The sequence below is a fragment of the Ambystoma mexicanum genome, chromosome 11 (assembly GCF_040938575.1).
Source record: "Ambystoma mexicanum isolate Mex_15411 chromosome 11, UKY_AmexF1_1, whole genome shotgun sequence".
Lineage (NCBI taxonomy): Eukaryota > Metazoa > Chordata > Amphibia > Caudata > Ambystomatidae > Ambystoma > Ambystoma mexicanum.
Window position 1 is genome coordinate 730,418,023 of NC_090934.1, and position 27,896 is coordinate 730,445,918.

General features: G+C 47.3%; 1 protein-coding gene across 13 annotated transcripts in view; it reads right to left on the reverse strand.

Annotated features, from left to right (window-relative positions):
• Nucleotides 1-27,896, reverse strand: part of BMAL1 (basic helix-loop-helix ARNT like 1) — a 989,350-nt gene that overhangs the window by 625,790 nt on the left and 335,664 nt on the right. For 9 of the 13 annotated variants that reach the window (XM_069623618.1, XM_069623617.1, XM_069623625.1 and 6 more), the window contains one exon: nucleotides 21,949-22,127. In XM_069623618.1, the coding sequence (XP_069479719.1) occupies nucleotides 21,949-22,127 (179 nt within the window). The remainder of the gene's footprint in view (nucleotides 1-21,948; nucleotides 22,128-27,896) is intronic. The other 4 variants (XM_069623624.1, XM_069623621.1, XM_069623626.1 and 1 more) reach the window with 1 other exon arrangement.

Below are 27,896 nucleotides of genomic sequence, written 5' to 3' on the forward strand. Positions count from 1 at the left end.
TACTATTGGTGGCAGTACCTCACTGATTTGCATATGGCTGGACCCCTTTTTCAATGGTGCAGACAGGCTAAAAACAGTGTTGTGGAATGTTGCCCAGAGCAGTGCCAGTGGTTCAGATTTATTCAAAACCTTCAACCCATCACTTTTTTGGTTACAAGGGAAGGCATACGTGCTCAGACCCTCCCATGAGATCTCAAAGGCATTCCCAAGTGAGGAGGGCTTCTGACTTCCATGAGGTGGATAGAGGACATGGCAGGGGGTGTTGGCCATCACGTGGCATGGAACACAGGCTTACACAGGCTTTCACCGGCAGTTCAAGCCCACGTTCCTAGCCACCTGATTGGATGTTCCCCCCCGCCAGGGTGTTAATTGCAGTTCAAGCCCTTTGTATTTCTTGCAATTGCCACTATCAAAACAGGGAGATGAATATTGAAAAACAGCTTATCACCAACTAAAAACCACACAAATATATTTCAAACCCAATTAAATTAACTGGCTAGTTTGCAAAGAAATGTTAGGAAACCACTAATTTGGCTACATTTCATCCACTCATGGTTAGTAAAAGGCCTTTTGTTGCCAGGTCAAGGCTACATTTACAGTATGCAGAAATGTAATGGTTTAAGACCAGGCCTTGTATGTGTGGTACAGGGCCTTAAATCTGTAAATGAAAGTCCTGTCAATACAGTTTATTGGGCTACATGCAGCTAATGTTGTAGGGGTTCATAAATACTACACAGGATTATCTAGTAGGTAAGTATTAACATAACCCGTACCTGGAAAAAGAAAAACATTATGCTTCCACAATGGGGTGTTCCTTTTACAATATTAATGGAAAACGTATGGATTGTTAAGAATGCAGTCCCCCCATAAGCTTTGAAGTTCAGATATTAGAGTATATAATTACTTTCATGTTTCTATAACAGGTCAAATTCGTAATAAGAACAGTTAATGATATACAAGATGAAATTGTGCACGCTAATGCCCTGAATAAGATGTAATTTTTTCACAATCATTTGACATGAAAACTACAGTAGATTTGTACGTTAAGTGTCATTAGACATACATTGGCTTTGGCTTATTTCAAATGATTAATGCTTTGTTATTGGGCATGTGTAGCGCCTTTTTATCACTGGTATAATCTCATATAAGCGCTGTGGGTTGAACTTGCTCGGGGACCGTAGTCCAGGTCAGTGGAGATAGTAGAGTGGTAGATAGTGCTCCAGTGCACTCCGTATGTGCGCAGCTAGTGCGAGTTGTGAGCTGTGTAGCTGCATTCTAAAGCTAGGCGTTGAGCTGTCGATTTTGAGAGATCAGTACAATGTGTGCAGCAGGGATGAGGTGATCTTGGTTGTCTGCATTCTGGCGGTGGTGGAGCTTGTATGTGAGATTATCTGTGCAGCTAGGGAGATGTTTCGTGGGGTATAGCTGCATTATAAATACTGTTGGGGTGTTTGTGGGGGTATATAGGTATGTTTGCAGATAGGCCGAATTGATTGAGGGGTATAGCTGCATTCTATTGTTTGTTGGTGTAGAGGAGAGAGCAAGCATATTGGTATGTGTGATTGCCTGTGAAGAGCAGAGGGAGATCCACATTCTTGAAAACATTCTTGTGCCTGCCGGGTGACCAGATCTATTAGAGAGGTTCGGAGCCTTAGTTCCCCCGAGACATACTCTGTCAAGTGTGAAGCAAGTTCTGATTACCAGGCTAGAGCGGGTCTATTCCCTTCTTGGCAGTGGCATTGGTGGTTTGAAAGTTGAGTTATGTTGCATCATTGTGCTAGTGAGGTAGTATGATAGGAGAGAACAGGCTTATCTGTTAGAGACAGAGGAGCAGGCCCCAAGAAAGGCTTCCGGGCAGAGCTATTAGCGGGTCCTGGGTAAAGGAGTTCAGGGCATTAGTTCCCAGACAGATAAGGTAAGCCTGTGGAAGACGAGATCAGGCCAAGTCGTATTGTTTGAGCATAAGTGCTACCAAGCCATGGGTTTGCAGTTCTGCGTATTATTCCCAGTTGAGCATGGAAAGTACAGATTGACCTCTCTTGGACTGATAGCGTAGTGCATACCTGAGGGAGTATAATGATCACGCTCAGTTATGGAATAGGAGCAAAGTGCTACAAGGACTTGGCTATGGAATCAATGGGTTCTCGTTTCCAGATAGATGTAGATAACATCTCCTTGTCTGAGAATGCAGTGCATGCCTGGTGGGGCATAATGAGCAAGCTCAGTCATAGGGTAAGAACAGAAGTGCTTCTAGAACTTGGCTTAGGATTCATGGGTATTAATTTCTAGATGCATAGAGATTTCTTCTGGTCAAAGCATCGTAGTGCATGCCTAGTGGAGCAAAATGAGCAAGCCTCGTCCTAGCGTGCGAGCACAAGTGCTATTGTATCAGTCTTGGGCATTAGCTTGTATGTTGATTGAGGGTGGCACATTGATCGTGTCAGTCCATGGGGGAAAATAGGCATATTATGGCCGAGCCTGAAGGGCTAGCAGGTTCCCAGCGTTGAAATGTAACAAATCAGTAAAAGCAGAAACTTCTGTCTCCCGGCTGTTCTTACCATCCTGTATTGGTGGGGTTCCAAGCCACTTCCAGCCATTGGTGGTCGTTTGAGTGGCCAACACGGTTACTTACATGATTTAGCGAAAAAGCCAGGTTTTTAGTGCTTTCCACAAAGCCATATGTTCTTGGCTGTGCCGAATGTGGGAAGGGACTGAGTTCCACAATGTTGACGCCAGGGTTCAGTAGGCAGACCCTCCAATCCTGGCTGAGTTGGAGGTGGGGACCACTAGGAGGAGGAGGGCTGTGCTTGACCTTAGGGTGCAAGTTGGGTAGTAAGGGATAATGATTTCTTGAAGGTATTTTGGGGAGGCTTTGTGCATCGGTTGGTGAGTTATGGACAGGATTGGGGTGTGGTTGGCGAGAGAAGGTGGCCAGGGAGACTGTTGAGGAAAAAGAGCTGTGTTGCCACAGACCATGATCTCGGTTTTCCCTGGGTTCAGATTCAGAAGAAGGTGGTTATTTATCATCCAGAGGTCAATGTCTTGAGACATGGTTCTAGGTCAGGATGTGGATCGGCAGTCGATTTAGGAAGTCTCAGGACGATGTGCGTCGTCGGCATAGTTATAGCAGGTAAGGTTGTGCGAGGGTATGATTCCTGGCAGAGGGGTCATGTAAAGGTTGAAGGGAAGAGGCACCTTCACTGGGCATGCATTGGAGAGGAACGGGGGAGGTAGGCGAGTTGCTGTCTGTTAGTGAGGAATGACGGTATCCAGTGGAGTGCTGAATTTCGAATTCCTAGACAGTGCAGTCTGTCAAGGAGGATTGTGAGGTTAACAGTGTCAAATACCGCTGAGAGGTCGAGAAGTACAAGTGCTGCACATCCTTCTCAGTCTGCCGAGACTTTGAGGTCATCCCAGATAGAGATCAGTGTGGTTTCTGTTCCTTGGCGTGGACAGAAGCCTGATTGTGCAGGGTCTAGAAGGTTGTTGGATTCCATGAAGCAGTTGAGCTGTGAACATGCAGTGCGGTCGAACTTTGCCAGGAAACGGGTGTTGGAGATAGGCCTGTAGTTGATTGGTTGGAGAGGGTCAAGGGATGATTTCTTTAGAAGGGGTTTGGCATGTCTGTTGTGCAACAGCGCCCTGGTGCCCGAGGGTTTAGGCGCTCTAAACATGAAATAAATACATAAATGTGCAATTTTGATAAGTTGCCGGAGGTAATAAAGTTATTAAGTATGGACCTCGTCAGCTCTCCTGCACAGCTGGAGGTGAACATTTCTTAGAGGAGAGAGGAGGGACAAATTGTCAAAGGGAAAGCCGGAGGGTCGGCTGTCAGATAGTATGACAAACTCCTTGCTCGATAGGGCTTTAAGAGCAGAAAGCAGGGGTCTCGGAAGGCGGATTCTTGAGGAGCGGGTGTTGGATGGGTGGGGAGGTTGGAAAGTTTGGCATTGGGGGTGGCCGTCCTGTCTAGGGCGGTTTCGCTGAAGTGTTCAGAGAGGGAGTTGCAGAGCGATTGCGAGGTGGTGGTCTGGTAGAGGTGCAGGAGGGGCTCACGAATTCCATGATGATCCTATGGTGCTCTTTTCCACTGCTGCGACAGCTCAGAATTCTTTTATTGTAGTAGACTTTTTGGGCCTTTCGGATCTCCGATATGTAGTTTCGGTGATGATGCGCAAACACTGTTTTTTTGCAGGGTTCTGGAGGCTCACCATTTACGCTTGAGGGAGCGGTTTTGGGTTTTGAACGCCTTCAGGTGAGGTGTGAACCATTTGGGGGTTGGTCCTTTGTGGGAGGGAGAAGAGGAAAGGGGGGGTTAGAGGGAGGAGGGAGTTGTTCAGCCAGGCGTCAAAGAGCTCAATGGGTATGGGTCTAATTGTGGCCGGGACTGATGGGAGGGTGCGTAGCAAGGCTTCACTAGGTCAGATAATACCTTGACTGTGTTTCAGCACTAAAAATGGGATGGGGGCACAGACGTGGCCTTGGGACGCGGGGCAGAGCGTGGAGAGAGAAAGTTATAGCTGAGTGGTCTGTCCAGATGAGGGGTTTAGGGGTGGATGCCGAAACGAAGACGGTGGAACTGAAAATGGCATCAAGGGTTTGGTCTGCAGTGTGGGTGGGTCCTGTGATGTGTCGGGTAAGGTTTAGTGCCTCTAGGACTGTTGACCAGAGGTTGAGTCTTGGAGTTGTTAGGCATGTCAAATCAGATATTGAAGTCCCCCAGTAGAGTGAGTGCAGGGTGGTTGACTAGTGAGTCGTATAGGCTTTTGGCAAAACGTCGGTCGTAGCCAGGAGGCCTGTAGATGAGTAAGAAGCTATGCGAGTGAGTGGGAAGCACAGAGATAGTTTCACTAGAAGGGATTTGTAGTTAGCAGTGCAGGGCTGTGTTTCGGTGATGGTGCCTTTGATGTGTGGTTTGTGAAGGATGGCTACTCCCACCTCCCCCTTGAGGGTCTGTTGTGGGTTGATGATTGAGTAGTCCGGTGGGAAAGCTTTGTGTGCGAATGGTTTGAAATCGTCTGAGAACCATGTTTCAGTGATGAAAATGAGATCCGGATTGTCGAAGGATAGGAAGTCAGAGATGCTGTGTCTGTTTTTGGCCACCAAGCGGGCATTGAAAAGGAGGAAGGTGACTTTTTGGGATGTAGAGGGGGCGGTGCTTCCCCAGGTGTCAAGGGCTGGCACCTCAGGTTTGTCAAGGTGGCCGGTGGGAGGTTGTTGGTCATTGAGAGGGGGATTGTGATCGGTTGGACTGGGTCATTTGGTGTGACTGGATGGATTTATTAAATTTATTACATTTTTGATAGATATCACAGCACTGTTACAGTCGAGATACAGCCAACACTTTGAAGCAACTATAGCTGTGAAACCAACGATACAGAGTAACAGAGAGGTCCAGCGAAAGGAAGTAACCCACCTGCTTTTTCGATTTGAAGAAGGGAGTATGCAATGAAATGCTGGATCTAGATTTTAAGGCGCGAACCGTGGGCAGTTTGGGAAATGCAATTATTGAGGTATTGCATGGCCACACTGTGAACACAGTGGTGAGGGAGGGATAGGGTTTTAAACTCAACCTGAGCTTTAATAGGGAGCAAGTGTACCACACGTCTTGTAGTTGATATGTGGTCTGTGCGCTTAAGGCCAAGGGCAGAGCGGAGGGCTTTGTTTTGGAGTAGTTTAAAATTGCAGAAAAGGTGCCCATCAGCAGAATATTACTGAAGTCAAGTTTGGATAGGATTAGTGTACGTGCAAGGGTGAGACAATTGGTAGGGGAGAGGCACTGCCTGCTAAATGAGAAGTCTTGCAGTATAAGCGGTTGATGGGGCTAAGGCATTCATATGTCTAGCCATAGATAGGTCAGCTACAAGGTGTCCTCCCAGTGTTTTTACACACTTCAGGACCGGGATGGGTGTGCCATCGATACAGAAGGATGAGAAGAATGTGTCTAGGTGCTTAAGGCAGTGCAGGGTGTCTATGATGCAGAGCTCAGTTTTCTCATCATTGAGGCAGAGGTTGTGAGTGGCCATTCAATTCTGCATTGTCTGTAGACCTCATTGATAGTTGTAGAGGCAGCATTGTGATCAATTGAGAGAGGGATAAGGATTTGAATATCGTCTGCAAAATTGGTGTAGGTGATATCTCTGTCGTCAAAGAGGTCAAAAAGGTGTTTTGTGTATGTATTATAGAGGGTGGAAGAAAGGCAGGAGCCCTGCGGGACTGAGTGGTGCCGGAATAGTATCTGCCGGTGAATCTCCTATGAGGACTCGGGAAGTACGGTACGGCTGGTGTTGGTCGGGTTGTCGGAATACGATGATGGGAGCGGGTTGAGTGGGTGGTGAATTGGGAGCGGGAAGAGGGAACGGGCAGTGGCAGGCCTTTGCGCAAGCAATGGTGTGGTATCGGAGGTTGGTGTGAGGGTGGTGGCTGGAGCAGGGCTGATTTGTGGTGTTGGGCCTGGTGCTGTTTGAGATTGGTGCCCAGTGGAAGGGGAAGGTGTTTAAGTAGTGGGTTTTTGGAGATGGAGGGGGAAAGGCCATGTTCAAAGAGGGAAGTGGGAGGCATGGGTAGCAAAAGGGGTGTGAGAAGGGCTAGAAAAAGTGAGGTGGGAGGATCGATGCAGAGCAAGTGAGGCATGTAGGGGTGAGGGGCGGTCTCTCCCTCTCAGTTTTGTGTGTTTGAATGCTAGAGGTATGTGCAAGAGGTTGGGGGGAGGTGAGAAACCAAAGGGTGTATCGGCTACTAGTCCCTGGGGATCTCTCTCTCTCTCTCTCTCTCTCTCTCTCTCAGGTGGCCAAGGCATGGCCATCGGCTTTGGATCCAGAGCCTGGGGTGGACCAGTGTGAGATGATCGCCTGTGTGCAGGGTCTTTGGGGAGTGGGGGTGAGCCAACCAATGGTGAGACGCGGTATTCCCCCCTTTGCCGGACACTTAACCCATCATATTTTATAGGATTCTCTGATGTCCCAACGCCCCCCCCCCAGCCCCTTCTTACACAAACACTGAGCCGTGGAAGAGGGCGACTGAGACTAAAGAGGCTAACCCTTACATATCACTAATCGGGTTAGGCAAAGTCATGCACTTGACTCTAAGTGCATATGTCCGATACTAATTGGCTCTCCCCCACACAGATAAAAGGCGGAAAATAGAGACAATCTGAGCAAGGTGGAACACGAGTAAGAGCAAAACTTCTGGGGAAAAGCCGTACCTACTGGAGCATATCAACAGACAGTGACGAGAGCAAAGGGTGGAGAACCCCAGGAGTTCCCTGCAGGAGGTCGCTGCCTCCAAAAGACTGCAAAAGACACGTGGAGAAGGCCAAATCCCAAACAAGAAGGCTGCATTGTGTTTCAAGGACGCCACCGTCCCTCCTGGGTGAACAGCAGAGTTGGGAGGTGAGGCCAAGCCTGTGGTACTAACCTTGACTCGTGAATTGAAAAACTGTAAAGACAAGAAAGAAACGCACAAAGCCGGTGAGTTGGCAAGCAACATGAAAGACCGGCGTGTGTTAAGGAAAGAATGAAGTGCAACATTATATCGCACAATTGAAGGCTGAACGTGTGTGGATGAGGCACAAAGAAAGGCAGACCTGTGAATGAACTTAACGATAGCTGTGAAACCAATGATACTGAGTAACTTACTGGTCCGGCGAAAGGAAGTAGCCCACTCGAAAGTCTCTGTGAAAGGTTAATTGTTTGTAGCAATAAAGTGAATGAACTGTAAAAGCGAAGTGATCAAAGTAAACCCTGAGAAAAGCAGAGAGAAAAAGGTGAACGTTGAACTTGGGTGCTTATGACATTGAACTACCCAAACCAGGAAGGACTGCGGCAAATAACACAAGAGTATGAACTGAAGAGTAAGTCGAAGTGGTCCTGTGGGAGTCTGTAGTAAATGCCACACACATTCAAAAGTCTTCGACAACAGGAAATGGTCCGAGCCCGACTGAGGGAGACCTGAAAGGTAATAAGTTAGGGGAAGGAAACCCCTAAAGGATGTGAATTAAGCTTGGATAAGGGAACCCCCGGCAAGTGTTTTGAACTTTTGCTTTAAGAGGTCTGAGCCCGACAGAGGGGAACCGGTGTGAACTTTTTGTTGAACTGCGTTTTGAAAGCTGGAAAGAGAGACTAACTTGGAAGGCCAGACGGGCCTCGATCCATGTTTTGAACTGTCTTTGTGTTAAGAACCTGAGCCAGAGTGTGTCATCCTGCCTACTGGGACCGCCTTACTCTGTGCTGTCTAACGTGTGGAGGAGAGCTGACTCAGCCCCATTTATTCTTTATATTTGAATTCTGATTTTCCTTTGCATACATATTCTCCTTTACACACTTTTTGTACAAGAGATGGGGCAGGCATTCGGTTTTGTTAGTATATCCCATTTTGATTTGACAGACTCAGGGTGGTTTTATTTTGTATTTGATGGTTGAGACTACTCCCATCCTAGGTCTAGTGCAAAGTAGGAGCTTTTCCAAACCACGAAGATTGAATAAAGGTTTTACAAATTGTACCTGTCGTTTCAGTGTCATACTTTGATACCATGCCTCCCTTACAGGGGGCTGAGAGGGGAAAGGGGTAGAGGTGATGGTTCTGGAAAGGGCAAGACGTGCCATACTGAGTGAGGGGAAAGCAGTGGCCGGAGTTGGTCTGGTAATGGTGGTCGAGAGACTGGGGAGGTTAAAAGTTGAGGTGGGGAGTTTGTAGCGGAGGTGTGGACACATGGGTGAGGTGGATGTTAGGCCGGGTCATGTTGGTAAGGGCAGGGGAGGGGAAAGGTGCGAGTGGGTTATGAGTGACAGTGTGTGCTGTTTTGTTTTTTTTGCAAGTGGGGTTGGAGAGGGTGTCGGGCGGATCAGAAATGCATGCGAAGGTGGGCATCATGTCAGGGGTTGGAGCAGGTGATCAGGGTTTATTGGGATACATTAGAGATCCTCTCGTAAGAGTTGGATGGAGTGAGATGCGCAGAGGTCTCTGGGGTTCTAGCTGAAGCAAGGGATGGAGCGAAGGGAGTGAAGCGGAGCAGGAGTTCATGAAGGTTGGTGCAATCGATGTAGTGGGGCGGAGGTGTTTGTGTGATGGCCAGAGGGCTCCTCTGGTCTGAGAGTTGGAAGGTGTGTAGAGGTGGTCGGGTGTGAAAGTGGGTATTCGGGAGGATTGTGCAGGAAAGAGGGACTGGACATGAGGAGGAGGTGGCAGTGGTTGAGTAAGGGGGAGGAAAGAGGTGAGAGATGGAGGGTGAGTTGCGGGAGGAGGTGGTGTGAGGTCCATCTGCGGGTAAGCTTTGAGTGGAGGGGTTAGAGAAGAGAAGGTTATGAGGTGTGTACGGAGGGTTCATGAAAGAGGGTGAAAGGGTAAAGGAGGTAGAGTGGACAGGTTGTATATTGTATTGCCAGCATGCTTTTCTTGTTTGTGAGTTAGAGGGTGTGTGGTGAGTGGCCGTGTGCGGTAATATGGTTATGGGCAGGAGTGATTCGAATGGACGAAATATGTAAGGGAGTAAGGGGGGTGGTCGTGGTTGTCGAAGTGCCCAGCTCGACTGGAAGCTGACAAAAGTGGTTGTGAAAGAGTCGGCTAGATGGGAGAGCGGGTGGTGGGACTGGGACAGGATAGCTACGCCTGCCCGTGGGACGGGAGGGTAGGGGAGTAAAAGGGAGCCTGGCCTGATTTAAGAATCCAGCAGTAAGGGAGCACCTAGAGTGAAGCAGATACTTGGCTAATGGGAGAAATGCCCAGAATTTGAGAGAGTGGGAGAGCATGCCTAAATATCAGGCGCCGCCGTAGATACCCAGTTACAATTGTGATAACTGGCTAGCAGGAAAAGGCTAAGTTTGAGACACAGTAGACAGTAGGGAGCAGTTCGATATGAGATATTTGGGCAGTGGGAGAAAACGCTCAAACCTGAGACATAAGCAGTCAGTGGAAAACGCACAACTCCAAGACACAGCAGTCAGTAGGGAACAGTTAGGTTATGAGATACCTGGATAGTGGGATTGACGCCTAAATCAGAGACAAGCAGTCAATAGAAAAAGTGTAATTTTTAAACACTTTATTGAAGCGCTTGATATCACAATACAGGTAATGTTGGCATCAACATTTTGCGTAATATTTCAAACAATTGGTCGCACAATACAGACATTTAGCAGCTAGAAATGACCAGCAGTATTATCTCCCTCGCAAAATGCCCCAAGAGCATGGGGTCATTATCAGCAAGAGTTCATCATGTGTCCGTTTCATCTTCCTGTGTCCTTATTAAGTAGGCCTTTCCAATTGGTTGTAGGGTGGCTCACTGTTCCTCCCTGTCTGATGCTCTGGTCACATGAATCGTTGGGCTGGTGGGTTTTAGCCATAGCAATAATATGCATCATACCACCGGTATCATCACAGGCCTGCCAACTTGTGAAAACATTTCCTTAGTGACTCAAATCTATGCAATAGGGAGCTTATCAGGGCAGCATCAATGTTACGAGCCAACATATCTGAAAGAGCATTGCATACGCCTACCCAGAACTTGCGTAACTTAGGGAAACCCCACATCATATGGAGGCATCCAACCTCCTCTGATGTACACCTGGGGCAAGAGCCAGTTATAACCGTAGTCTAGCAGGAGTATAGTGATATTGGTGAATCAAATGGAACCTGGAATTGAAAGACTAACGAGTTTGCATACACATATCCTCCCAGATTTCATCTGTAATGTCCAAATTCAAGTCTTGCTCCCACTTGAAGCGTGCCTTGACCAGAGGGGTTTGCATACGATTTTATATGGGGTCATAGTTTCAATACCCAACCCCGGGTGTCATGCACACACATCTCAAACTCCAGCATGGGATCATTAGGAGGCATAACCGGGAACACCTCCCTGGTCTCCCCGACCACCCTGTGTAGTCCTCCACGTTTCAGCAAGCGCGTAGACTGCCTACACATGAGACCAGGCATCCTTGAGCAGTGATAAAATTCCCTTTTATGTATACATCCCTTAGGGACACAAATCCATCTAGGAACCACTATTGCACCACATTCACACCTACCCTGAGGAGGGATGGGATACAATTCCATATTGGTAAATCACCATGGAATGGCTGAGAGACCTCCATCAGTTTCCACACACTGCTCCATGCATTCGCACTTATACTCGCAGGGTCGAAAGGGCAACGATACTTAAATATTGGAGGGAGTACCAGCTACCGGACATCTTGGTCACCCACTGAATCGCTCTCAATTTTGATATGCAGGCAGAGGGCAGCATACACAAACCAATAGGCAGCATATTGGGCTTGGGCTACCATCCAATACCTTCTAAAGTCAGGTGCTGCAAGGCCCCAATGGGAATAGGGTCTAAATAATGTATCCCATTTTAGATGCACTGCCACAGCATGGCACATAAAACTGTCAATAACCCCTCCTAGTTCCTTCAAGAATTGCTTTCCAGGCCAAATAGGAATATTAAAAATAAAAAAAAATAAAACTTTTTTTTAAAAAAAAAGGTATAAAGGTTTCGGGAGGTCACTATCTTTATCAAAGGGACTCTACCCACTATGGTGAGCGTCAGCCGTGACCAAGACTGAAGTTTTCCTGCTAGCTGGTGTACATACGAATCATAATTACAATCTATTAATGTAGCATGATGTCTGGTCGCTCCCACTGTCAAGTATCTAATCTCCCGCGGTGACAAGAAAACCCCAGCAGGTCCAGTGGTGGTTCTGTGCCATCCATTAGCGGAAAGAGTACAGACTTGGTGCAGTTAACACAAAGTCCCGACACCTCCCAAAATGCTAGAACATCCCTCAGGATCAGGCCCAGATGTAGTTGCGGGTTCCATATACAGAATATTGCGTCATCCGCATACAAGGATATTATTTCCGCCTCCCCAATATACGGACCCCTCTGTGCCTTTGTCGGATCAAGTCCGCTAAAGGCTCGATGACTATGGCAAAAAACAGGAGTGATAGCCGGCCACCAAAGGGTATAATGCTAGTAAACTTATGTCAGTGTAGAACGCCGGATCATCCACATTCGGGCGATAAATGTTCGAGAGGGTCACCTCCATCCCCTTCAGTATCCCATACATCACGTATCTCCCAAGGGGGTCCACATGGGCTTTCTTGTGCATGTATTGCACAGACTTGTGCAGCAATGTCAGTACTCCCCTGCACTGGGTGGAATATGCAGTATAGAATCTTTGTTTATCCCAGTTCTTGGCAAACATCTCACAACTGGCAGCAACCGCATGGGTTTCCGAGTCTGGTGCCGTTTCAGGTACAGCTGTAGCTTTCGCATCTTGACAGGGTTCCCAAATCCCTGCACATTCCAGCTCATACATTTGATCTCAACCATCCCCGCTCTCACAGACAATAGCAAACTCCAATTGTATGGTCAACATCATTGGGACATATTTCCAATAGCACAATGCCAAGTACCTATGCATCACAAATACCAACACAATATCAAGCACATTTTTAAACCTCAACTCAACCCACCCACCCCCACCCACATCCTCCCCTTCCATCCTCACCCCCACACCCCCCAATCAGAGAGATGGATCACCAGAATCTCCCAACCCAAGGAAATGTGCAACTTTGCATGGGGAGGCTTATACGCAGGCAACAGCCCGGATTCCGACACAACCATATATCAGGATAATGTGAAATCTTACTATCCAATCAGAGGTACAATAGAACAAAACATTGAAACACATGTTAGGCCAGCGGCAAGCCAATTGAGGACTGCAGTTCTGACGTCTCAACTCATTTATACTATCAGCATATGAACGCAGTAGTGTTGTGCCTGCTAATGGATACAGCCATCATCCTGCTCAGCGGGTAAAGTGTGACCTTTTGGGATCTCATCCGTTGAAGTGTTCATCAAGAAATGTCATATCTTCCTCAGGGAGCATGGAGAAGAAGGTTTTGTCATTATGCTCAATGTGTAACTTGGCTGGGTACAGCATAGCTTATTTCACATTTCGTTTGCAGAGGCTCTTCTTCACAGCCATAAGCGTTTTTCTTTCCTGTTGCACTGACACCGAGAAGTCGGGGTAGATGTGGATCCTACTAGATCTCAGGAAGAGCTCACGCTTGGCCCTTGCTTCCTGCAATATGGTGTCTCTAGCCTGGTAACTGAGCAAGCTGGTAATTATGGGCAGTGGAGGCGCTCCCGGCTTGGGTTTACGAGCCAGGGATCGATGGGCCTGTTCTATCGTGAACTGAGGCAAACGCTGAGGTGCCCCCAAGTATGGTCTAAAAGAGTTTGTTTCACAAATTCCCCAATGGGGCAGTTCCGCTCGTCTTCAGGTACCCCTATGATACGCAGGTTCTTACGTTGCCATCGGGACTCCAAGTCATAATTTTTTTTACCCATTGCTTGCACTTGCTTTGATAACAAATTAACATCAGTGCTCAGAGTTGACAGATCGTCTTCCACAGTCCCATCTCTAGTCTCTGCTTCAGTAATACGGATGTTTGTTTTCTCCATTCGGGTCTTGATGGAGCTGATGGGGCCATTCATGTCACCCAGTTTGGTATGGATAGCTGAAAACCCCTTTTGCATATATTGCATCATGCGTTGCATTTCCAAGGGCGCTTCCTGCTCAGAGCCTCCTGCTGCAGCGCCATCTGATCCCTCCAGCACCTCAGCATGGTCTTGGTAAACATGTTTATCAAGCTAGGTTTCCTATCGGATCCCTTTGTCATGGTCCACGCTTGCAGTGTTTACTGTCAAGTAGTGCACTAATATGCACCTGGATCAGCTCAAAGATTACCGGGTACGAGGGCCCAAGTATATACAGACCCATCACTTGAATCGAGGAATCTGGGGGCAGCTAAGCTAGCCCTAACAACTACAACAAGTACCGAGACATTCCACCCGAGGGGGGGATTTAACTTGTCTATGGGTCCGCTAGGACGAGTCACAGGGTGTTGCTCAGTCTATATCTTTCTCCCCTTTCAACCACAGTTTTCCCCTTAAGGGTAGCAGATCTCAGCTCTCCCGCTGCCCAAGTGTCAATCGATGTAATCAAGGCTGCCTCGTGAACCGCTCTCGCCCAAACACTCAGGTAGTAGGCAGGTGTATGCGGCAGCAGGAAATTGCCCTGTACAAGGAGTCGTGGATCTCTGTCTGCCACAGAGATTGAGGCAGAGAGGGTTTTACCAGAGAGTGTCAGCAAGCGTGTTACACTATTCCCCCTGACCAGACACTGATCAGGGCCCAACAATGCGTCCCCCTTCTGCCAGTAACACGTTGCTCTGTGTAGACGCAGATGTCAAGTACCAGGATTTTCCCTCCGCACTCTCGCTCTCCTTGCACCGGAGAAACACTGCCGTCCCTCCTAATGTGAGCCTGCCGTGCTACTGGTGAGCAGCCAGCGTAGGAAAGGGACTGTGCAGTGCAGTCAGTGTCTCAATCAATCGTATCGTCAAGTGCCGGTTCTATGTTCATTATTCACCCGTTTTTTTTTCTTTTTGCTGAAACATTTTCTGCAGAAAAAATCATCCCATTTTATTTTTTGGGGGGGATCCCCCCCCCCATTAATTATCCCTATACACCACCCCGCCCTACCCTTTATATGCCCACCCCCCATGTTTAGATGTTTTTTCGGCAAAAATATTTTGGCAAAAAGTGCAGTGGAAAAAATACGGGGGATGAATGAACTTTGTACCCAAGTGCCACTGTAACTTTCCTTCCGCTCCAATATCACAGCCAGGGTTTTCATGCAATAAAATCACCAGTCGCCAGTCGATGAAGCACCTCCAGAACAGAGATATAGGCATGCGAAACAACCGGGCTGTGGAGGTTCCAATTCAGGCAGCCATCTTGAGCCTTGCACAACAGTGCCCCCCCCTAAACACTTACATTTGAGACAGAGAAATCAGTAGCAGTTAGTGGAAAGGCTAAACTTTGCGACACAGCAGTCAGTAGCAAAACAATTAGATTTGAGATTTCCAGGCAGTGGGAGAAAACGCCTACATTTGAGACAGAAGTTAGTATGGAAAAGTTAGGTTTCAGACGTTCCCTCCTTGTGGAACAAATGCAGGAAAGGAAATCTTTATCATGAATACTTTACACCAAGATGGCGTCTCTTACACGGTTTTCCAACAAGCGTTCTAGCTCTTTTCAAGATTGCACACGCAACACCCACTCCTGACACCTCATTGCTACTTAATACCAGAATACAGATAGGTCAGTGTGTCGCTACTTTCATGTGCGCTTCACTACCTAAAATTTTGCCCAAGTTTCTAATCGGATATTGAAACAGCCTGCCGTTTCTCATCTTCTGAGTCTGCGCCTACCTCTCTTTTCACACATCTTACTAGTTTATTTTCCTTCTGCTTGGTGCTTCTGCAGTGGTCTCTCCTCTTCTGGTTCCGCAGAAGGGATTTCCCAGCCATAGCTTCCTCTTGTTTCTCCTTTGGTTTGCTTTCCTTCAGTTTTCTACTCCTTCTTACACTCTCCGCCCTAGACACGCGGCATTCTTCTATCTGGGTTCATGGGTTCATGGCTTCCGTATCCAGTCAATGCTCTTTCTGCTGTTTTCCATCCTGTTGTCCGGCAGAGTGACTTCTTCGTCCCCTATCTCTCTACTGTTTCCTCTCTCTTTCCCTTCTAATATTCTTATTTAAAACTTTTCATTATTGATATTCGGCTGCTCTGGTTCCTTGTAATCTTTTCCTCTCCTTGTTTCTACTCTTTGCGCAATCTCTACTTCCTTCCCATTACCCAGCTTTGTTCCAGTACCTCCATTTCGTTTTTGTCTACCTTTCTTAAACTCCGGGCTCCCATTGTGGCTGTATTCTACACTCCTTTTCTACAACCTGCGCATTGGATACTGAAGATACTTCCTGTTGCAATAATCCCCTCTCCCTTGCAGCTGTATTCACCTGTCCTTTTCTACAATCTGCCAATTGGATACTGGACATTACTTTCTACTGCAACACTTCATCTTCTCAGGAAATAAGACTACTGCCACCAACTCAGCTATAAAGAACCGCTTCTTCTGTTTGTTTCCCCCCGTCCCAAGAGGGTTTCCCCAGGGTGTTTTCCCACGTGGTACACCGAGCCCTCTAGTCCTTGGGCCTCTGGGTACCTGGTGGGCTACTCCCACAAGCTTCGCATCTGTCTCTACAGAGAACTGGAAGTAAAACCTGAGAGGGAGTAATTGTCTAGCTTTCAGGCACAGCTGTGGGTAGTAGACAAATTACCTGCAGAGCCTCCTCCAGTTGGCAGCAGAGAAGTGGTCGGAGAGACTTCTGTACTAACTGACTGACATGGGTGTACAATGTTCTCTTTGAGGTAATAAGAGTGGCAGCTCCCCACCCTAGCCACATTTACCTTGTCAGTTGCTGCTGATTGATGGCGGCAGGCTTCCCAGGTGAATACGCGCAAACACGGTCTGGAGCAGCTTCTGCAGGAGCTGCCCTCTGCCTTGAGGCCCTTGGCTGATGGGCTACCCGGGCAGGGGGCTGCCCTTGAGTTTTGACTTAAAAGGGCACTAGGCCTATCAGGAGATGGGGCGGGTGGGGGAAAGACGGAAACCAGGAGGAGGCTTGGTTGTTGGAGAGGCCAGGAGAAACACTGATGCAGCAAAAAATGCTCAGAATTTAAAATTAAAGTCAATTGCACAATTAGAGTCCACACGGGCAGGAGCACCCCTTACCAGGTCAGAGGACGACACATGAAAGAAGGTATAATGAGTACCCTGAAGAAGGTCCACAATAAATATAAAGACTGAATGTTGGTGTATGGAAAGAAAAGAGAAGTGACAGTTGACAGCTAAGTTTGAAATGTTTCTTATAATGACTTAAGGGAGTTTTCCTAAAGTCCACTGGAAGTAAAGCTTCATAAAACTATCCCTTGGCATACAGGTCCCGTACACTTAGTATAAGTCTGTACTACTCAAGGAACCTTGGTAGAGTGGAAGAGCAGACAGGCTTATCATAAGAGGAAGATGTGAGCTGTAGGTAACTACACTGATACAAGTTAGTACAGTAGTCCAAAGAAACAAAGAGAGATAATGTTATATTAAAATATATCCTTTTTTTTAAAAACAATTTTTATTATTTTAATTAGCAACACTCCAAACACTACCGACATTTTAGGATATTCGCATACAAGCTTCACATCGTTATATTCACATGTAATAGTTAAGGGGCCCTTAACTCGAGCCCCTACTTCAATGCCGCCATCTTACGTGTCTCCGAGATTGTCTTCCTCATTAGTCCCCCTCATATTGTCTTCACTAGGTTCGGCCTGGGAGGGTCCCACCATCGCGGCCACCAATTGTCTCCACGCTATCAGGGGTCCCGCTTCCTCCTCCCCTCCCCTACTGATTGCTTCATACCAGGCTGTCGTTTCTGCTTCTGCCCACCTCCTCCCCTCCCGATTGCTTCATACCAGGCTGTCGTTTCTGCTTCTGCCCACCTCAGGAGGTCAGCCCACTACATCTCCATTCTGGCTCATTGGGCTGCCTTCCAGCCCATTGCAATTCTCCGTTTGGCCAGAATGTAGGCCAGGTCTTTCATCTTACTGATGTGCTTCAGGTTACGTGGTCTGGCAAAACCCCCCCAACATGCATGCCCAAACTGACTCCACCTCCAGTGTGATCCCTTTCTTGGCCAGGCGTAGCTTAACCTCTATCCAGAATCTACCAACCTCCGGACAAGCCCAGAACATGTGTATCATCCCGGCTTCCACCTCCCCGCACCTTGGGCATTTCTGTGTCACTGAGCTTTTAAAATATATCCTTTATTATATTTACACAAGGAAGTCAGAAATATAATTAGTTCAATTAACCAACACACTTAGGAATACTTATAAATACTTTTCAAAGGCCAATGCTTCAGTGGTAGTTGCTTGAGGTACAATTTTTACAGAGTTTGACACTAATGACGGCTATACCGTATTATCGTCAAAGATATACGGTAATTGTATTTAGTTAGAAAAACCACATACGATTAAGTCTTTTAGGAAGGAAAAAGGTTGGTTAGTCAAACAGTAGCAGAGCTCAATGTTCTAGAGATACTTTCTTGCCAAACTAACACTTTAAAGTTCAATCCCCAACTATATGCCAAAGTCAGTTCGGAGTGGATTCAAAGTCTTAAGAAGCAGTAGAACAGCAAAGGTTCCTTAGGATACTTTTAGTCTCCATGAAAAGATACTTGAAGAATTAACAATGATGGAAACCCTGCAAAAGGACTCACTAAAGGGACACAAGCCGGCAGCTTGGAGCGGACAACCTGGACACTTTTTCACGCACTACAACACTCTGGAGCAACTTCTTGGTTTAAGGTAAGCAATACCTTTCACCCCACAGTATCTTAGGTTACAGGAAATGCTCGTAGCTGAATTCTCCTCTGTGCAGCAGCGACGGACCCAGTCTCCTGATTCCTCGGTCTGGTGACAAAAGGAAGGACTCTGAATGGGATGTCTCCGGAGCAGTCTCGAGAGATGTCTCCTGGTATTCGTGGTCTGCAGCTCTGAAGAGGCACAGCACCTCGGGAGATGGCTCAATTTTTAGGTCGTCTCTGGGCTGGTTGGTCCCACTAGTCAAAGGGATGGAGGAGTCCTCTTTGGAACTCCTCTGTTACGTAGAAATCGGGGTCACGACAGCAGTGGTCGCTTCACAGTGATGCAAAGGGTCTGCAGCCGTCTCTGGTTGTCAGTTACTTCAGTTTCCAGTGGTCGAATTGCCTTTCACCTGCGGAACTTCACCCATTTAATCAGTTTCACCCCACACTCCTCTGCAATCTATCTCAGCAGTTTACAGAAAGGGGCAGGTGGCTGTCCAAATCAGGACAGCCAGTCCCCCAGTGGGCACTGGTGCCACTCAGGCAGACAAAGGGCAGCGGAGTGAAAAACTCCTCCCCACTTCCTGCCTGACCAGACACACTGAGCCTAGGCGGGGACACCCAAGGGTTCCCACCAAAGGCAACACACACATCCCCCTCCCAGAATGGTAGAAGGACTGACGAAGAACTACGTTAACAATGGCAAAAAAAGAAAGGAGCCACCAAGCTAGAACATAGGTGACCCTACTCTGCACAAACATGACTGAATATAGTCTGTGGTAACAAATAGCACAAAAGTTGGTATAAAACGCCCACTGCCACCAGCCATAACTATAGGGCTGTCTATGTGACTAAAAGGTTATAGGAGCAGAAAAAAGGGGGATACTAGGTATCCCCTTAGCACTCAACATAAGGTGGTGTGTGCTAATCGCTCATAGTATAAAGTTTTGGGAGGGATACTTTCTATCCTTAAGAACCTGTTAGTAAGAATAAAGAAAGAATCTCAAAGGAGAACCCAAAGGGTTCCCAGCAACACTGCCCATTAGTGCTGCGTGCGGCAACAGTTAAACACAGATGCCTTAAAAGAGATCTGGAGGAAAGCAGACTCCATAAGAAAGTTAACACAGATAACAGTTTTCCAACAGTCAAAGCAAATAATGATTGAATGAGTGGAAAAAGACTTCACTCATTCAGGATAGAAAGAAAAAGGTCCACAAGTCCAGCAAAAAGTGCTGGGGTTCTCACTGGGAGAGGGGATGAAGCTTAAACATGATCAATCTCCCTCACAATGACTGTTTAGCAATGTCTATAAATGGTTTACAGACAAAAATTAGCAATTTAGCCAATTTAGAGCAATTAAAACACAAGACAATACATCTGTAAATAAAGGCCTCTGAATAATACAAATGTCCTACAAATATGAGCACTGTGTATTAGCCTATGTGTACTTAATTCTTCTAAGGGTACATAAAGAATATGGGTGTTTATTTTGTTTGCAAGGCTACATTTTCTCCGCTCGTGAGTCAAGAAAAATGTAACAAAAGAAAAAAATCTGTCTGGTTACTATGAAGATATTTGTTGTTCAAATAAAGCACCTTAATGATAAAGAATGAAGAAAGCAAATACATTAGAGGAACATGTGGATGTTATGAATAACAAATAAAAATGAAGGACTCTGAATAGCAACCTTTGGTAAAGAAATGTAGAACGACATTTTTAGTATCCATGCAGTACATAGTGGAAGAAAGATTAGACCGTGTTTGTGAATAGCAATTCCAGACTGTGAAACACTGAACAAATAAATATGATCGGAAAGTACTATTTAACTAGATATTTTTTTACCGAAGTCCATTTCTGCAGGTGTAAAATATGCAGATGAAATAATTACAATGGAAATAAGTGTAATCACATTCATGGCAGCAAACGGAGGAAAAACTTCATAATGCAAATAAGTATTTGCCTTGTAATGTGTGTGGTGCCTTGGCCTTCCTGGATTCCTGAGCGAGTGATGTCACTGAAAGAATGTTGAGTGACTGCTGAGAATGTCCGTTTGTGAAAGGGGTTCCACGCCCAAGTAGTTGGAGATGTGAGCCTAGGTGGTGGGAGTCAGTAGGCTCCTGTCTTGTACCCTCTTACCCTGATTTGTACCTGTCTTGTTTCTAACCTCATGTGGCGTGTATCTGAATAAAGGAACCTCTGACAAACTTACTTGCTGGCTCCAGAAGTCTCACCTCATAACAAGAATGCTAGTCTGCAGCGCTATGCCAGGGGCTATTACTTTCCATAAGCTCCTCTGGGTCTAACCGCTCCAGCGGCACTGTGGCACCTGTCTCTGCCAACCCTTGTCCCAACCTGCAACCACAGGCAGAAAGCAGTCACATCCAGCTGCCCATGCACAGCGCCAATCTTCAGCCATGGGTGGTTCCACAGCTTAGGCGCTTGCCCAGAATACCCCCTCCTTGAATGGGGAAGAACCCCCCTGAACCCTTGCGGAGTGCTCCAAACAGTCTAGGCACTGCCCATGCACAGCACCAACCTTCAGCCCTGGGTGGTGGGAAATCAACCTTGCGGGGCAGTGGCTCCTGTTCACCTCCCGCAGCAGGTAACCCCTGTACCTTTGTTCAATTTTCAGTGTTGGTCTCACCTCGGTCTAGTTCAGAAGACCAACTCGTCGCCAATGTTAAGTAGTGAGACTCCCAAAGGCAGCAGGTAAGTTCTTCAAAGGTTCCTTTATTCAGATACAGGTCACAAAGTTAAGAACAAGGCAGGTAAGAGGGTACAGGATAGGAGCCCACTGGCTCCCACCACCTAGGCTCACATCTCCAACTGCCTTAGTGAGGAACCCCTTGGACATACGAACATTCTCAACACTCACTCAACATTATTCCAGTGACACTCACTCGCTCACGCATCCAGGAAGGCCAAGACACCACACACATTGGTGTTCAGAGCTTTTAATCTGTTTCAGAGATTTTCAGCAGCTAGAATGTATTCAATGCATTTTTACATAAAGCTAACGATAAGGTAAGTTAATGTTTTGTAAGACAGAAATCTACACAAACACAAAGAAATAACATTTTGAAATAAATAAATGTGCTAGAGATGCAAATAAAGATTTAACGGGAATAGCGAACTAAGGCAGGGGAAGAGTGTACTTGGAAGCATAGAAGAGCTGATGGAGAGTAAAAAAAAGGGGATGAGAAGGATTCAGGTAAACTTGATAGAATCGAGCTTTTGTACCAATTACATTTAGTATTACTAGTTACATCAAGAAAGACAAAAAGAAGAACTGACCATTATTACATGGCCAGTTCGTACGAGGAACTTGAAAGTTGCATAACAGGAATTCATAATTGAGAAAAAAAGCTTTGGATTGGAGCAATTGTATCAAAATGGTTAGCATTTTCTACGCAAGGTCTAAAGATTTTGGGAAAGTCGAATTTTAAGAAGGGGGCACAAGGCACTCAAGGAGCTTTAGTAGCAAAGCATGTGCCGTGCTTATGGACTTCATGACCAATGAGCTGTCATAACGCAAAGCAATCCTGTTAACATATTAACACATATAAAATGATTGCATAGAAGTCCACTGTAATTGACACAGTCCAAACAAAATAGAGATTCAGATGGTAGATAACAGTGTACATGACAGAAAAGATTTCAGCGGTTTAACAAGACCTACCTCGTAATGTTTTCATATGCTGAACGGCCATTCGCAGAACTGTTAGCTTATCTAACTTTCGTGACATTGCATTGCATGTTGGTACTAAAGAAGCCAGTTCATCAATGAAACTGTTCATCTTGTCTCGCCGTCTTTTTTCAATTTGACTGTGTGCTTCCCTAAGGGAACAAGAAAATAAACTATATATACTTACTATTTGCATTGCCAATCACCTAAATATAGTAAAATAATTACAGTATATCTTTACTTTCTGCCCAACCAAATGTGTATTTGGTAATGAAGTCTGCTTTTTATTAACTACGTCACTATGAGTTTTCTCTCAAAAATAAAAAGGTAATATAAGGTGTCGCCCCAGGGGGGTGGAGATATTCAGTATTCATACATTTAACGACGATACCCATGATGGAGAGGGAACAAGTTACTTACCTGTAACTGTTGTTCTCCAGCATGGGTCTGGCATGGATTCACATGCTCATGAATATTCCCAGTCTTCAGGCTGGGAATCCTCGGTAAAGAAAAAAATCAGTATCAGTTTCGTTTCTGATCGGTCTTTCTTAGTAGTAACCAATCACTGGTCTCTGGGTCATACTGCCCCCAGCCAATGACTGCCCTCTCCCTAAGCCCCGCCCCTGGCAGCCATCCTCAGATTTGGTAGCACGTAAAGTGGCAGTATGACCGAGTGAAGAGCCGCAGAGGGGTAGGAGGGAGGGTTCGCATGTGAATCAATGCCAGACCCATGCTGGAGAACAACAGTTACAGGTAAGTAACTTGTTCCTTCTCCACCATGGGGTCTGGCATGGATTCACATGCTCTTGAATATAACAATACATAGCAGTATACACATGCACAACCACGGGAGGTGCCAAGGCTCAACATTAAGCATTACACAAACTCAACATTAAGCAACTCTTACCTCCTCACCAGGCCCACCTTCAGGCGAACAGGTTGCGCAGCACTGCTTGGCCGACCCTGGAATCCCGGTCGACGCAGTAGTGTTTCGTGAAGGTGTGCGTTGACCTCCACGTAGCAGCCCTGCAGATGTCCAGCAGGGGCACACCAGACAACGCCGTAGTAGCAGCGATCGCTCTGGTCGAATGGGCTCTCGGACAGCCGGGCAACGGTCGGTTTGCCAACCGATGACAGTGCATGATGCAGCTGGAGAGCCATCTGGAAATGGAAGCCTTCGAGAGGGCTTTCCCTTGATTCACAGGTCCAAAGTTCCCAAAAAGCTGTGATGTCTTCCGAAAACTCTTTGTGCGGTCCATGTAGAACTTCAGCGCTCTAGCTACATCCAGCGTGTGCAAAGTCCTCTCGGCCGGCGACGAAGGCGACAGGAAGAAAACTGGCAACACCAAGGGCTTGTTGAGGTGGAAGTCTGACGGCACCTTGGGCATGAAAGAGGGGTGCGTCCTCAGCACCACCCTCGTCTCGTGGAAAGTCAAGTATGGAGGCTTGCAGGATAGGGCCTGAATCTTTCCCACTCGTTGTGCAGAGGTGATGGCCACAAGGAACGCCGTTTTCCACAACAGAAATTTCAATGGCGCCGAATGCAGAGGCTCGAATGGCGGCCCCATGAGCTTGGTCAGCACCACGTTGAGCTCCCACGCCTGGGCTGAAGCCTTCACCGGCGGGAACAATCAGAACAGTCCCTTCATAAATTCCTTCAGCAGGCAATGAGACCACAGGGATGACCGTCCCGTAGTTCTGGTGTAACGTGAAATCGCTGCAAGATGGATCTTGATGGAAGCGTGAGCTAGCCCAGTCTTGGCCAGCGACAGCAGGTACTGCAGCACTTAGCACTTGAGGGGCCATAATTCGCAGAGGGTTAATCTTCTGTGCACGGCACCAGACAGAGAACCTCTTCCATTTGTGTCCATAGCACTTGAGAGTTGAGGACGCCCTGGCCTTTGCAAGCACCTCCTTGCAGTCCGCCGGGATATCGTATCCTCCAAACTCTAGTGCTGCCGGAGCCAGGCCTGCAAGTTCAGAGACTCAGGGTCATGATGGAGGATGTCGCCTCCATCTCTGGAGAGAAGATCTGCGTCCGTCAACAGTCTGACTTGGGGGGGGGGGGGGGGGGGATGCTGACCAGTCCAGAAGGTCCAGGAACCAGATCTGTCTCGGCCACGCCGGTGCGACGAGGATCATCCTGCACCGGGACCTCTTGAGTTGGTTGATGAGTCGGACCAGCAACGGCAACGGAGGGAACGCATATAGGAACAGGCCGTCCCAGGGGAACGAGAAAGCATCGCCCATGCTCCTCGGCTGGGGAAACCTGCTGGCGAACATCTGGCACTTGGAGTTTGTCGCCGTCACAAACAGGTTGTTCTGGAATTTGCTCCATCATTGGAAAAGTCGATCCATCTGATCCTGACGCAGCTCCCACTCGTGGCACGAGCACAGCTCCTTGCTGAGTGAGTCGGCGATGACATTCTTTGTTCCTGCTAGATGGAAGGGCACCAGAAACATTCCCTGGAAGACGGCAAAGTGCCACAGATCCTGGGCCTCCTTGGACAGGGCTGGGGATCTGGTGCCTCCCTGCCTCCGGATGTAGAACATCGTGGTGCTGTTGTCGGTGAAGATCCTCACCACCTTGCCCTTGAGGGACAGGAAAAAAGACCTGAGGGCCCAGAACACTGCTCTGAGTTCCAGGATGTTGATGTGGAGTGACCTCTCCTCCGGGAGCCAAAGGCCTCTCTCGCGTACAGATCTCCAGTGTGCGCTCCCCATCTCTCCAGGGAGGCGTCAGTCGTCACCGTCTCCTGATGTACCGGGGTCTGAAAGTCCTTGCCCGCCGAGAGGTGCACGTGGGTGCCCCACCATCGGATCGCTTGCCGGAAAACCTCGTTGAGCGGGATCCTGTCTTCGAAGCTGCCCGTCGCTTGTATCCAACGGGTGTCGAGGAACTCTTGTAGAGGGCGCATCCGTAGCCTGCACAGGCGCGCCAGGTAGATGCATGAGGACATTATTCCGAGCAGTGACTTGATGGATCTCACCCTGGCCACGCCCGTGGCCAGCAGGCGCTGCACCTTGCCCAAGATGGCCTTCGTCCTTTCCTCCGACGGCGAGGCCAATTGCGCCACTGTATCGAGCTTGGCTCCCAGAAACCGTGCGACTTGCGACGGGACCAGGTGGGATTTCGAGTAGTTGATGGAGAAGCCCAGATCCGTGAGAAGTTGGACGGTCTCCGCCGTGTTCTCTTGTCCTTGCACGGATGAGCCAATCGTCCAGGTAGGGGTAGACGCGGATCCCCGCAGGCGCAGCCACTGGTGTGAGGCACTTGGTAAACACCCTGGGTGCCGACTTCAGCCCGAATGGCAGGGCCTTGAATTGGTGGTGCCACACTTGGGCTACGAATCTGAGAAACTTTCGGTGTCCTTTTAGAATGGGGATGTGGAAGTAAGCATCCTCCAAGTCCAGCGACGATAGGAAGTCGCCCTCCTCCAGCTGTACCAGCACGTGCTGTAGGGTGGCCATCCTGAACCTTTGTGCCTTGATGTATTTGTTCAGCCGCCGCCAGTCTACTATGCCACACAGGTCAGAGGCCTTGTTCGTGTTAAGCTATGCCGCCAGTCTACTATGCTTGTCCATTGTTTTCTTGGAGAAACTGAGGCATATATCACACTCTACTTCCTTGTGGTCCGGATGCAGACAGAGGCAATGCAGGTGCTTGTCCTCCACAAACACATTTCGTAACCCGTATTTGGTGCAGGGCCTAAAGAGGGACCTTGCCTCCTCCTGCGTCATGTCGGAGGGCGCGAAGTAGGCCCCAAGATGGTCTTGTCGAATCTTCAATGGACCTTTGCCACTGAGGGGCGGGCGCGGAACTCCACCGACAACAGATCCCTGCTGTCGGCAGATGAAGAACAGAGTACACATGCTCCTTTGAAACAAAAATTACTTTTTCTCTCTCGAAAAAAACAAATAGCTCTCAACACTGAAACGTGCAGTAAAAATCTGAAGATGGCTGCCAGAGGAGAGGCTTAGGGAGAGGACGGTCATTGGATGGGGGCAGTATGACCCAGAGGACAGTGATTGTTTAAAGGAGAAATACAGTTTTTAAGTGAAAGTGAAACTTTTTTCTTTTACTGAAGATTCCCAGCATGACAACTGGGAATATTCATGGGCATGTGAATCCATACCAGACCCCATGCTGAAGAAATCTGGTGTCCCGGGTGAATAAAGAGTCCGAAGGAGTAAGTGACTTTGTGTAGTTTGGGGCTTGCATTGGCATATGGAATGCAAGCCATGGAATGTTGGCTGGTGCTGGAACCTTGGAGCTCCCTCGGGATTCCACAGATTACAGTTGGGCACTCAGGATGGGCAATATTACTGGAAGGATGCCTTTACCTATTGCTTTCCCCATCCCTCTAGCCTGTTACCCTGAAACTGAATAAAGCTCATCTCCCTTCTTACCTGTTTGCTTCTGCATGATCCCTGCATCCTCTCTGTCATTCCTGAGGCAGCCCACTACACTTTGTAGGAGAGGCAGGTCTAGGTGTAGATACTGGTTTGGCAGGTGTCTAGGACGTTTCAGAGGGAGTTTTTGACTTCCTGTGCTGCTCATATTCTTTGGATAACTTGGGGCTTTAGGGTCTTGACATTGAAAAACTGTCTCAACATTGGAAGGTATGCTTCAGTGTTGAAAAAGACAGCGTTAAAGCTGCCCACTACCAGGGAGCGTGCCATCGAGGCAATCAATGACGTGTGAGTCCACATCAGTACTCTTGCTATCAAAGATGGTGCTGCCAGCATCTGAGAGGTAGTTGTCAACGTTGTAGGTGTTATTATGCCGTCATACATTTCGACAGCTTGTCCCGCGATGTCAATTGGTGGTCACGAAAACGTCAAATGGCCTCGACACCGCCAGGGTGTCAGTGGATTGTTTTCAGAGCCCAATGCGTGGAGCTACTCAGTTTAGGTTTTCTGAAACCGATTGGGCTCTTTTCCCACCGATTGCAGACTTAAGGACAGAGTATGTAAGGCATAAAGCACTGCAGGGGAGAGCCAGAGCCAAGGCCAAGATTATTTGACAAATATGATACTCCTGTATATGAGGTCTATCAGGGAGACAGGCAATGCATAAGGTGTGGTCATATTTCTTTCCTCTACAGGAGGAATATTTCTTAAAAAAAGAGAAGCAGAGAGTGTCTTCCAGGTCCTTCCTCTCAAAGTCGGATAAAACAGCTGGCTGCAACTGCTTCTAGAGTGCATGATAGGAAACAGGATCTCTTTAACCTTAACTGGACAGTGTTCCTTTCAGACATACACCATTAAAACTACTCATCTCCTCGCTGGTTGCCGTTTTTTAGAGCAAGCTGCAGGGAATCACCCTACATGTGCTTTGAATACTGGAAGTCACAAATGGTTTATAGTTTTTTTAAATTTCATAATGCATACCTAGTTAATCAAATGCTTTTTTATTTACTATTTAAAAAAGTGTTTTCTCACTATAATAGAAATGTGTTCCACAGTCTCGTCCCGAGACAGATTGATATTTGGTGTTTACGAATATTGATGAAAATCACATGAGGGAGAAATAAAACATTCTAGACTTTACTGTTTAATCTCACTCTTCTTCAGGATTCCCTATAAAATTATTAGAAATCTACAACATTTTAGGACAAATGGCCTATTAATATTTACACCTATTCCCACAAAGCCCTGCTGTTTACATTGCCAGCAACGTGCAACCCATAATTCTAGGTTAATTTTATTTCTTCCAAAACCAAGCCACATTGAAGTGCTCCTGAATATTTGTGGCCTTCTAGAAACGATTGCTGCCATTATTTAACCACGTCTCAAAAGCACTGCCCACTTTTATAATTCTACAAGTAACTACTCCTTAATTGCACATTCTTTGTGGCAAAATCACGTGACACTATAAAGGTGTACGATGAAGTTGATAGAAAACATTATTTGAAAAATAATTCAAACAGCAGGAATGG